Raw genomic sequence first — 11,770 nt, 5'->3', positions numbered from 1 at the left:
ATAATAATAATAATAATAATAATAATAATAATAATAATAATAATAATAATAGAGGAATAAGGCTGCAGTACTATTGCCTCACATTAAAATAAAGCAAAACGGGGAGGGGGAGGAGAAACTGGGAGGAAAGACACTAAAACTTACAACTTACAACTCAGGGACTTAAATGATAAACCGCACCATTTCCCCCGACAATTGGTTAAAGGCGAAATCTTTGGAGTCTGTTAAAAGTTTCTCCGGCTTCCAGCTACAGAAATGCTTGTGTTAGTCCTAAATGGGTACCTATAGGCAACAGGAACACACAAATATATATATGTACACACACACACACTTTTGGGGACGATGGCAGGGGAAGCTGGCTGGGAACGTGGAGGCAGTCTTTCTGAACTCAGTGGGAGTTTTTTTCCTGGAAAGTTTGCTTCAGGTAACATCTCTGGACAGAGAAGTTTAAGATAACTGGGAAGTTTGGAAATTATTTTTTAAAAATCCTAGGAAGGGAAGTGTCAGATTGAAAAGCAATGAGATTGGCTTGTCAGAAGGGTACTTTCCTCAGCTCTCTTGCACTTTAGAGCGGTTGGAAATATCCGCATGGTTTCCATCCTTTTTCTCTTCCCATCTGCTTACTGGGTCACACTGAATGCTGGGCGTTTTCAACTAGTGCTTCTTTTAAAAAAGAAGATGCAGAAGAAGGAGAAGGAGAACAAGAAAGAGGGCAAGTCAAGAGCGATCCCCAAGGTGTCTGCCTTGGCCATCCAGACAATCGGTCCCTTGTGGGAAGGCCTGGATGAATGGTACAGTGGGCACCCCAGCACCATTGACAGCCCTCCCCATGCCAACAGGGCACAGGAGGAAGACAAGGCATCGTCTGTGCCCAGGGCCAACCTGCAAGGCCCTTCTGGCAGCAAAGAAAAAAAAAGGGGGGGGAGCTCTACCTTGGGAAGCTCCTGGTCTGGAGGGGGACAAAGGACACCCTTTCACTGGGGGAGGGAGGGAAGAGGGAGGAAGGAAGGAAGGAAGGAAGGGGGCAAGGAAGAAATGCACCTGAAAAGTAAGGCCGGGAGGGAAAGCATCTTCGCTCAGAGGGGACTGGGTGCCTTTCAAGTCATCAACCCCTGTCTTCCCACTTCAAGGAAGGAAGGAAGGAAGTGATGGAAGAAAGGAAGGAGGGAGGGAGGAGAGAGGAAGTAAAGGAAGGAAGGAGAGAGGAGAACTGATTCTTCCACCCTCAAGAAGTTTCCCCCTCCGCCTCGCTTGAGTTTCCAACCTCTCTGCGGTTTCCCTTTCCTCCATGGCTTTATTATTTATTTTTCATGGATAGCTAGCTAGCTAGCTAGGAAACGGATTCTTCCCTGGATAGCGGTTCCCTAAACTCGAGAGAGGAAAAAGGCACGTCGGACCGCGGGAGGCAGAGAAACGGCAAAGTTGGGGAGCCAGATCTGAGCCTGGCAGAGGGGGGCTATTCTCTGGAGGGTTGCCCCTGCCCCCTTGGTGCTGGGGGGGGGAGGGAGCAGGAAGAGCCCCCATGCCATGCCAGGAGCCTCCCCCCCCCCCAACTCACAGGGCTTTAACCCGGGTCCCTTTCTAGGAGAACCAAGCTTTCTAGGAAGAAAGAGGGCAGGGGGGAGAAGAGAAGAGAAGGGGTTCTTCTGAAACGATTCCACTTTTGCAAAGCAGCAACTTCCCAGAGAAAATTCGGCTTGACTCCAGCCCTCTTCCCGCCTGTTCAGAAAAGAAGCCTAGTTTTTTGGGGGGGGGGTGGGGGGTTTGCTTCTAAGTTCTGTTTCTAGGATGTCGCACGCCCCTTCCCCCAGGTGTCCTGAGCTCGAATCCTGCTCCTTTCCCCTTCAGGCCTCCTGAGGAGGGCAGCATCTTTCCCGCGGCAGGGCCTGGAGCAATGGTCGCGGAGGACGTTTCGGGAAAGGAAGGACCAAAGAAATAAAGAAATAAAGGAAGGAAGGAAGGAAGGAAGGAAGGAAGGCAGGGGATGATGGTGAGGATAGTGACCATTCCCATCACCACCTTCCCTGGAGAGGAAGAGGAAGAGTGTGATTTCAAAAGACAAACAAACCCGGAGTCACACACACACTCAAACAGACTCAGGATGATCTGGAGAAAGTGTGCTTTAATTTCCTACTTTTATATTAAAGGAGAAGAGAAGAGCGAGAAAGTACGCTCTCTCCTCCTCTTCCTCCTGAAGTCCCTGCCAGATCTGGCTTCCCCTTGCATCCCAGCATCTTCATCCTCCATCCTCCTCCTCACCCCCCCCCCCCCAGCAGAACTGGCGGGAACTTTCCCGACTGCCTGGCCAAGAGAGCGGTGGATGATGGTGGTGGTGGTAGTAGTAGTGGTGCTGGTGGGGGAGAAGGCTTCCCCAGAAACAGAGGAGGAAGAGGAGGAGGAGGAAAGAAGCCAAGAGCAAGCTTTATTATTATTATTATTATTATTACTACTACTACTACTACTACTACGAGATCCCAGCCAGAGCAAGGGCTTCCATTCAAAGCGAGTCAGGCGACTGGAGGGCATCCTCTGACTGAACTTTCCCGAAAAACCGACACAGGCCTTCTTCCTACTAGGCGGGCTGCAGCCCCAGGATTTTCTGGGTCTCCTCCTCCATCCCCCCAAATCCTTCCTCCCTCCTGGACCCACACAGCTTCCCATCCCCTTCTTCCCTCATGGGAATGCCCAGCCTGCCAGCTTTTCAAACCAAGAAAACTCTGGACAAATTCAAAGCAGCAGCAGCAGCAGCTTCACTCCAAATTAACACTCTTCTCTCTTCTTGCCCCCCCCCCCCCCATAAAAACGCAAATACCCCCCCCTCCCCATGCAGCCCATGCGATGCTCCTCGGAGATACCTGGAGGTCCTTATTCTGCTCTGATGGTTTGCCTTTGTATTATTATTATATATTTTTTAAAAACCAAAACCAAAACACCAAACCTAAACACAAAACAAATAATGAAACTTGTTTCGCGATCTACACAGCCTTTTGTTACTTTCCTCCCTCTTCTATTTTTCTCCCCTCCAGCCACAAAGGTTTGGGTTCTCATGCTTTGCCCCCGAATTTGCTTTTGAATTAATACCGTTCTGTCATTTTACCAGAGAAAAAAACACAGCAAAGTGACATCTTTTCTAGAAATCCAGAATAATTAAGGGGGGGGGATGACATTATACACAAACACACACACACACACCACTACCTACTCCTGTCCAGATCAATTCCTACAAGTTCCCAAAGGGGCCAAATACGGGTTTGGGGACAGAAAGAGAGATTTTAAAAAGGGAGGGAATGAGAGAGAGAAGCACACTTTAGATCCATCTGTCTCTCTGCTATTTTTTAAAAATGATGTTAAAAATGACTGCAAGGATCGAGCACGGCAGGTTTCTGTTTATTTGGTTTTCAATGTATTTAGGAACTGGGTGGATTTGGAAATACACACACACACACATTATATATATATATAAATAGCCCCCATCAATTGCCACATAGTTGATGTCTTGGAACAAGGCTTTCCAGAAGCTGGTGAGACTTGAGCAGAAAAGTTTGCAAAGGCTGGAAAAGGAAAAGTCGGCTTGAAGCTGCACAGCAAGATTTTGGAGGGGTCCCCAATGCTTTCTAGGCCTGGAAACTTTCATTGCATCAGGGGAACAGAACAAATACTATTCGGGGGCCCTTCTGTCCCCTCCAATGCTGCCTGTTTCCATTACATATTGCATGCATTATCACTCTCTTCATGTCATCTCTCTCTCTCTCTCTGTTTCTGGTAGAACAAACTGTTAGGCGGAAACATGGACCGTCGAAGATATACAGGCAGATATTTACCACACCGCTGTGGACAACCTTTAAGAAGATAAGCGAACAGCCTTACCACACACACACACACGCACACGCACAAAACACACACACATCCAAGAATGATAAGGAAGGAGGATTAAACTACACCATCTTTCTCTGCAACAGTCCACTCTTGAAGAAGGAGGAGGAGGAGAAGAGGAAGAAGAAGGAAAAAACCTAGCTGGATAGATCATCCCATTTGTTCTTCAACACACACACACACACACACACACACACACACGGGAGTGAGGTGACTGTTTAACATGAAAGGCGGCGTGCCTGCCAGGAAAACCATAACTGACACAAAGGTTTTGCCACCCACTTGATCTTTTTACCTTTGTGGAAAAGGTTGGAAAAGGAGGCTTTTTAGGAGTTTAAGGAGGAAAGGGAGGAGAGGTAGGAAAAAGGAGAAAGCCCTAACACCAGCATTGATTTGAAGCCAATCGATAATCAAACAACAACAATAACAGAAGAGAGGGGATCCGAGGGAGGAGAGGGAAACCTTCGGTGTCATGTGAAGGTCTCCCCAGTTTCCCAGCCCCTGGATGGATGGATGGATGATGGATGGAGAGCCAGGGGGCTTCCTTTGCCAGGACCACCTCCATCCCTGATATACAGGACCAACAGAAAAGAGATGTCAGCTGCTTGGAAGAAAATCTCTGCAGTTGTTGTTTTTTAAATAGTAATAATAGTAATAGTAATAGTAATAATAATAATAATAATAATAATAATAATAATAATAATAATAATAATACAAATAATATTGAGTTGGCATTTCTGGAAAGAACCCTAAAACCAAGGTGACACAAAAAAAGGGGGGGGTGAGGGAAGGGAAAGAGAGAACAGCCAGTGTCACTTACTTAACCCAAAGTTTTCTGCTCCAAAGTCCTCTATCACTGCCCAGAGAGATCCACACCTTCACAACCACACCAGGCCAAGGCTCCCCAAAAGAGAACATGGGTCTGCGAGCAGCCTTGCCTCGTGTGTGTGTGTGTGTGTGGTTTATTTACCCCCCTCCTCTCCCCCACCCCCAAGTAGCTCCAGCTGGAAGGAAATCGGTCCAGGTTCAGACGAGGATCGTCCTCAATCCTCCTGAAGAAGACCTCTCGCCTCTTCATTCCCCATTCCCTCCTCTCTCTCTCTCTGTCCCGAAAGAGAGAGAAAAGTTGCCCAAAACTAAGAAAGTACAAGTGTGGGTGCTTTGGAGTTGTTGTTTTTTTGAGAGTTGGGGGCTTCAGTGTGTCTGCAGAAGGAGGGCGAAAGAAGTCGGAACTTGGAGGAGGCCAGGAAGAAAGTAGAGGCACTCAGCGGATAAGCCCCGCGTCAGGAGCCGCCCGAAGACGGAGGGAAGAGGCTGCCTCCGCACTGCAGAAAGGATCCGTTTCGACACCACTTGAGCTGCCAGGGATGGAGTCCTGGGAATGGTAGTTTGGTGGGGGGCACCAGAGCAGGACCCCTTGAGAGAGGAGCAAAGCTGTGGTGGCCAAACTACCACTCCTAGGATTGTACAGCACAGAGCCACAGCAGTTCAAGCGATCTCAAAACGGATTCTTTCTGCGGTGCGGAAGCAGCCTATCTCCCTCTTTCTCACGCTGCCGCTTCCCCCTCCTCTCCTCCCTCCCTCCCTGCTTTTCCCAGAGCCTGGCTCAGCGGTTGGGGTTTTCCTTGGTGTGTCTCACTGCCTGGCCAGTTTCCCCCTTTCCTTTTAAGAATGGAGCTATGAAAGAATATGTATCTCTCTCTTCCCCCCCCCCCCCCATTCCATGCAAACACTCATCCAGCCCCCCATCTCTTCTCCCTGCTGGGTTTCCTCCTCTCTTTCTCTTTGACACAAGGAAGGAAAGGTCCGGGGACAGAGAGAGAGAGAGAGAGAGAGAGAGAGAGAGAGAGAGAGGCCTCAGGGAGAAATACCCTTTAAAAACTGGTTCAAAGAGCTTCTCCAACATTTCCCCATCCCACTCCTCCTCCTCTTCCTCTCTCTTTCTTCCCCCCTCGTTCTCTCTTTCCTTTCCTATTCTCTCCTTCCTCCCCTTCTCTCTTTCTCTTTTTCTTTCCCATTCTCTTTCTTTCTTTCTCTGTTTATCCCCCCTCTTCTCTCTCTCTCCCTCCCCCCCGCGCTCTTTTCTTTATCTCTTGCGTTTGGCTGGCTTGCTTTTTCTGGGTCTTGTTGGAGGAAAGAGAGAGAGAAAAAATGGTTCTATGTGGGGTGGTGTTTGTGAGAGAGAGGAAAGCTTGGCTTGGCTGGGAGGTGTTTGTGGCCAGCATAGGAGGAGCGATCAAAGGGAACAAGAAAGAGACAAACGGCGGCGGCGAGGAAAGGGGGGAGCTGAATGAAGGTGGCCAGGACAGAAAGAGAGAAGGAAGGAGGGAAGGAGGAAGGAGGGAGGGAGGGAGGGGTGATCTAACGGGTCTTCTTCTTGGGAGTTGGCAGGCAGAGTCGCCCCGCATACCCGGACCGTTAGCTGATTCGCCCTGGAGGCGAGAACTTTCAGCCTCCCCCCCCCACTTCTCACCCACACCCTCCCTCCCTCACACAAAGAGGAACGGAGGGAGGAGAGGTTCTTTCCTTCACCTCTCCCCCCTTCTTTTCCTTCCCTCTTTCCTCTCTCTTCCAAAGAATCGCTTCCAAGGAAGCCCCGAGATCGGAATCCTCCTCCTCTTCTTCCCCCCCCGGCCCACTTTGATGGGGACTTCTCCAAGGAAAAGGGGGGGGGGTTCAGGGAAGAGAAAGGGAGGAGGGAACGCGACAAGGAAGCTGCGTCTCCGGCAAAGAAGGCGCAGAAGACCCGGGGCAGGGTAACGGGGGGAAGGAAAGGAAAAACAACACCACACACGCTGGGGGGGGGACTTCTGACACTCACTTTCTCCTGGACTCCCTTCAACTCTCCTCTCATCTCTTTCTCTCTGCGCTCCAGAAATACACAACAAACAGGCAGAACTCACAGATCTCTCTTTCTTTTTCTCCCTCCCCCCTTCCTTCCTTCATTCTTTCTTTCCCGGTCGGCCTCCCCCCCCCCCTCTTTACCTCCGCCACAGCCAGGAGGCCAGTTGGAAAATCCTTCCCCCCCAGCCTCTCCTCCCCACCTCCTTTTTCTCTCCCCAAACTCCCCCCCCCCAAACCCAAGATGGGACCCTCTCCCTTCCCCTTCTCTTCGCATTTGAAACACTCCCCACCAAAAAACCCCACATCTCTTTAAAGTCGCGGACCAAAAACAGTCCCAAGATCAAATAACCAAGCGAGACGAAAGAAGAAAGGGAAAAAAGAAAACGAGAGAAAAGTTTGGAGGGGTCTTAGTCCCTGCCGGCTCCCCCCCCCCTCCAACCCCTCAAAGAAAGAGAGAGAGCGGCGGTGTCTGGGGTGGGCTTACCGTTCTTCCTCCTGGGGTTGGCTTGTTTTCGCCTCTTGCACCTGGGGCCATCCGCCATGATCTGCTGCTTCATTGATAAGAGACGGGGGGATCAGATGGCAGCTCGCATGGGCTCGGCTCCCGGATTCAGCGGCAGCAGCAGCAGCGGCGGCGGCACCACGCAGACTCTATGGAGCGACCAAACAGAGGGACCCGGTGGGCATGGCGAGATCCCGTTCAAACGCACGGCGCCAAAGGGAAAGGCAGGACCCAGAGGGAGACCCAGGCCCAGGCCCAGCAGCAGGAGCAGGAGCAGGCCAGGGAACACCTCTCTCCGCAGACCCACTGATCCCCCCCCCAGACCCCCAGCAAAGGCCTCCCTTGCCAGCCACTCCGCCGCCTCCTCGCCCGGCGCCTCTTTTGCACCCACAACCCACTCCTTCCCTCCTTTCTTCTTCTTCCGATGATAAGGAAGAGGAGAACCCCTGGCTTCTGAGGAAGGGGATACACACAAACATTATACACACACACGCACTATATACACACCCATGACATCTTGCAAGGGACTCGCCGCCCGAGGGAGGAGGACTGGCGCCCCGTTTGGCATTTGGCACTTCGGCTTCATGGAGTGTGTGTGTGTGTGTGTGTGTGTGCTTGTGTGTCCTTGATTTAATTTAATTTTGAAAACAACAATAAAAAACCCCAACCCAGGACCGTTGGAGTTGTTTTCTGGGGAAAGTCCTGGGGACCCTGGGGACCCAAGATCTCCTTTGCATAAGCAGTGACACCTTCATCCTCTCTCTCATTCCCTCCCTTCTTTTTTGGAAAGTGCGTGGCCACCAACTGATAAGATTGGGAGGTGGAAAGATCTGCTTGGTTTTCTTCTCATCCCCCCCCCCCCCCCAATTTTAAAAAGTAATTCTGTCAAGAGCAAACCCAGGCGTTTTCTTCTTCTTTTTGTCCTCCCCTCCCAGCCCCAGTGTCATTTCAAAGAAGAAAGGAGGGTGAGAGTGAAAAGAGAAAAAGAAAGAAAGAGAGAGAGAGAGAGAGAGAGAGAGAGAGAGAGGCATTTTGAACTCCTCTCGTGAGACTTTTTCCTGCCTAGGCGATCTCAGCAATTTGCATTTTATTCTAATTTCTGGCCAGGGCTTTTAAAACGGGCGCCTTTCGCTGGGAGGTTTGGGCTGTCAAGACTGGGGGGGGGGGGGGATTGGGAAAAATGGGACTAGGAATCCAGGGTTGGAAGGTTGTAGTTTTAATTTCTTTTGAAAAAAGAAGCAGTCCACCTCCTCACCAGTCCCACCAGTCCCACCAGAAGCCCCGATGCTGGGACTTGGGAGGATGCTTTGGGTGGATCGGATGGCGGGGGAAAGGCAAAGATGTAACAGATGCAAAGGGGGAAAGAGGGACGGTTAACCCTTGCTCTCCTGAACAGCCCACTGCCTTCCTAGTCAGCCCCTCTTTTGTCTGTCCCCCTATTATTATTATTATTATTATTATTATTAGTCTATCCTGTAGGCACGGCTTTTAAAAAACAAATCCCCCCTATCTGCGCCTTTACACGAGAGTAAATCCCCGCTGGAACCCAGGTCGAGTTCCTGGCGAGAAAAAACCTGTGCTGCCCCCCAAAAATCTTCCTTTTCCAAACCCCGACAAAGTGTGGGTTTCGTGGAAGGAAGGAAGGAGGAAGGAAAGAAGGAAGGAAGGAGAGTACTGTATTCTCTTCCTTTTTCTGGGTTGCTTTCCTGTGAACTTTACATGGGGTTTTGCTTAAATAAATAAGTGGATCTCTTCCACTCTTCGGCAAGAGAATTTTTCCTTGGGAGCTTTGTTAAAAAAAACCCTGCCCTGCTGGGCAAATAAAGCTGTAATGTATTGACTCGTATATTGTCTCTGGACTCATCTGGACCCTAAAGTGTGTGCGGAGGAGAGACCTCACTCTTCCCAGTTCAGGTTTCCAACTAACTCTATGGACTTCGCAGTTATTTGCTTACTTAAAACGCACACACATACACACACACACCGCATCTTACAAGTTAGGAGGAAGCGGCCAGATCGTTGAAAACAACGACGAAAGATCCCTGGAGTAAATGGCGAAGTCTTGCCAGAACCTCCAGGATCCTCCACTGATGCTCCCCATTCTCTGCCTTCCTGTTTAGACACTCAGTGTGTGTGTATAAAGTGTGTGTTTTCTCCCTTTCCCCTTAAAGGTTGCCAATCCTTGAGAAATCTGGAACCTCCAGAAAGTTTTCTACCTCCTCCTCCTCCTCCTCCTCCTAAATCTCCTTCTCCGGTAAAAAGGTCTTCTTTTTGCTCGCTTTTATCTCTCTGCAAGCGAGTTTGAAACAAGTTCCAGTCCCTACTTTCACTTCTGAGAAGCTGAGAAGGGTTCACCTCATCCACCAGCCTCAGAAAAATGATGATGATGATAATAATAATAATAATAATAATAATAATAATAGCAAGAAATGAAACCGCCTAGGCACAGACAGAGCAGCAAACTTTCTGCTTCGGAAGAAGAGGAGGAGGGAAATAATAATAATAATAATAATAATAATAATAATAATAATAACAGCAGCAGCAGCAGCAGCAGCAGTATACTGTTTGCTTGGATGCTGGCTATTTCCAAAAGCAAGGCTCCAGATAAAAAAACCTGGTTACTCTTGGGTTGTTTCTTGTTCACACAGCTTGAAAAAGCATTAACAGGTAAGTGCAAACTTTTGAGATGTGTCAATGTGGATCCGAAGAGAACCGTTCTAGTTTGAAACCGGAGCGAAGAAATGGAAAGGAGAACTCCCTCCCCCCTCTATTATTTGTAAAACAGGTAATATGTTGGTTTTGGGGTTTGTTTGTTTGTTTGTTTGTTTCCTGAGAAGAGTGGAAGGGTGAAAAAATAAATAAAATGACTTTTTCTTACCTGGTTAGCCAGGTAAAAAGGTCTGGAAGGAAAACTCTCAAGTAAAGGATGGTTTTTTTTTGGGGGGGGGGGGAAGAAGCAACAACAACTGCTTCTGGAAAGTGACCCCAAAGTGAATAGAGATTTCAGTTTGGGGGAGAAGAAAGGGGGGGGGGACAAAGTCGGAGTTGCCTCCCTACACATCACACTACTACAGACAAGGAAAATAATAGTCCCGAGCCAGCAATTGTTTAAAAAGAGGGAGGGAGAAAGAAACAGAAAGAGAGAGAGAGAGAGAGAGAGAGAGAGAGAATGAAGAAGGTTGAGGGGGGAGGAGGAACAATCATCAGCAAAAATAGGAAAAAGAGGGACAAATATCTATCCGTCCCAGAACGTACCTGCGAAGTCTTGTTTGTAGTTTTGGCCAGCAATGGAGAGAAGAAGAAGCATGAAAAAAGCCGCGGAGGAGTGGAAGAAGAAGAAACAAAACAAAACAGGGGGGGAAATAACCAAAAAACAACAGAGGGGGGTGCAAGGAGCCGTGTGCCTGGCGAGGGAGGAAGGAAGGACCTGGTCAGCGCAAGCCTGAAGCCAAGAGGAGTCGGTCGGAAGGGAAGGGACCGTTATTCCTGCTGGGCAGGTTAGGACTGATCTCTTTCTGCCACTCCAGGAAACACCAACCTGGGGACGGACTGACGTTGTTACGCCTCTCCTAATGACATTTTTTTCTTTTTCTTCTCTGTAGTTGCAGGAGTCGGAGAGAGAGGCGAGGAGAGGACCCTGAGACACACGCCACCTATCTTTGCGGGGAGGGATAATTGGAGAGCACCGAACGTGAGCATCATGGGGGAACGTGATCGCCAAGTTGCTCTCTCTCTCTCTCTCTCTCGCTCTCGCTCTCTCTCTCTCGCTGGGAAAAAGGAAGGATCTGGGATAGATTATACCTTGAAGTCTCCGCAAAGGCTTTAGTGGAAGGAATGAAATTCCACCTCCCTCCCTCTTTCCTTCTCTGTGTCTCTTCCCCTCCCTCCCACCCTCCTTCCCTCCCTCTTTCCCTGGCCTGCCTCTCTCCTTCCTTCCTTCCATCCTCCTTCCCTCCCTCCCTCCTTAACCATGAGGTCTTTGGCATCATTCTCCTCTCCACTCAATCCTACTGGATGCCAGGCGGAAAGCGGTGAACACCAGGCACAGGACTGGGAGAAACTCCCAAGGAAGAGAAAGTTCCTAGCAGACACCCCCCCCATCCCTATTGGAGCATCCCTGCCTCCAATAAGCCCCCAGTTTGGCCCAGTCAACCCCCAGCACTGGCCCACTGGTCCCACCCCAACCCCCAAGTCCCTGGGATTCTCTGCCCCTTCCCAGATGAGGAGAGCAAAGTCTTTCAGTGGGAATTGCGGCAGAGAAAAAGAAGGAAGGAAGGAAGGAAGGAAGGAAGGAAGGAGCACCAAAGAGAGCAAATGTTCATTGAACTCCTCACTCGGGTGGGGTTTCATTTCTGGACACAAACACACACACACATATATGTTGGCCTAATTTGAGAGGTTTTCTGTGCCCAAAGCACCTCAAACCCGCAGCAATCCATGGAGAGGAAACTAAGGCAGAGGGAGTTCCACTAATTCCAAGTGGATCTAAATACTACTACTACTACTAATATTAATAGCAACAACAACGATGACGATGATGACTGATTATAA

The 11,770-nt window shown here is 49.4% G+C and overlaps 1 protein-coding gene across 4 annotated transcripts in view; it reads right to left on the bottom strand.

Moving 5' to 3' along the window:
* Positions 1-11,033, bottom strand: part of ZEB2 (zinc finger E-box binding homeobox 2) — a 198,468-nt gene extending 187,435 nt beyond the window's left edge. Inside the window, exons 1-2 of one of the 4 annotated variants that reach the window (XM_042462778.1) lie at positions 10,758-11,033; positions 7,202-7,368 (exon numbers count right to left, since the gene is read on the bottom strand). In XM_042462778.1, coding sequence (XP_042318712.1) covers positions 7,202-7,274 — 73 coding nt within the window. In that variant the 5' untranslated portion in view covers positions 7,275-7,368; positions 10,758-11,033. Of the gene's footprint in view, positions 1-4,693; positions 4,816-7,201; positions 7,369-7,726; positions 7,960-10,474; positions 10,611-10,757 lie in introns of those variants that run through there. The other 3 variants (XM_042462770.1, XM_042462783.1, XM_042462791.1) reach the window with 3 other exon arrangements.
* Positions 11,034-11,770: the final 737 nt, after the last annotated feature.

This window comes from Sceloporus undulatus, chromosome 1, assembly GCF_019175285.1.
Source record: "Sceloporus undulatus isolate JIND9_A2432 ecotype Alabama chromosome 1, SceUnd_v1.1, whole genome shotgun sequence".
Taxonomy (NCBI): Eukaryota; Metazoa; Chordata; class Lepidosauria; order Squamata; family Phrynosomatidae; genus Sceloporus; species Sceloporus undulatus.
The sequence above is the reverse complement of the archived record's forward strand: the minus strand, read 5'-3'. Positions and strand labels throughout refer to the sequence as shown.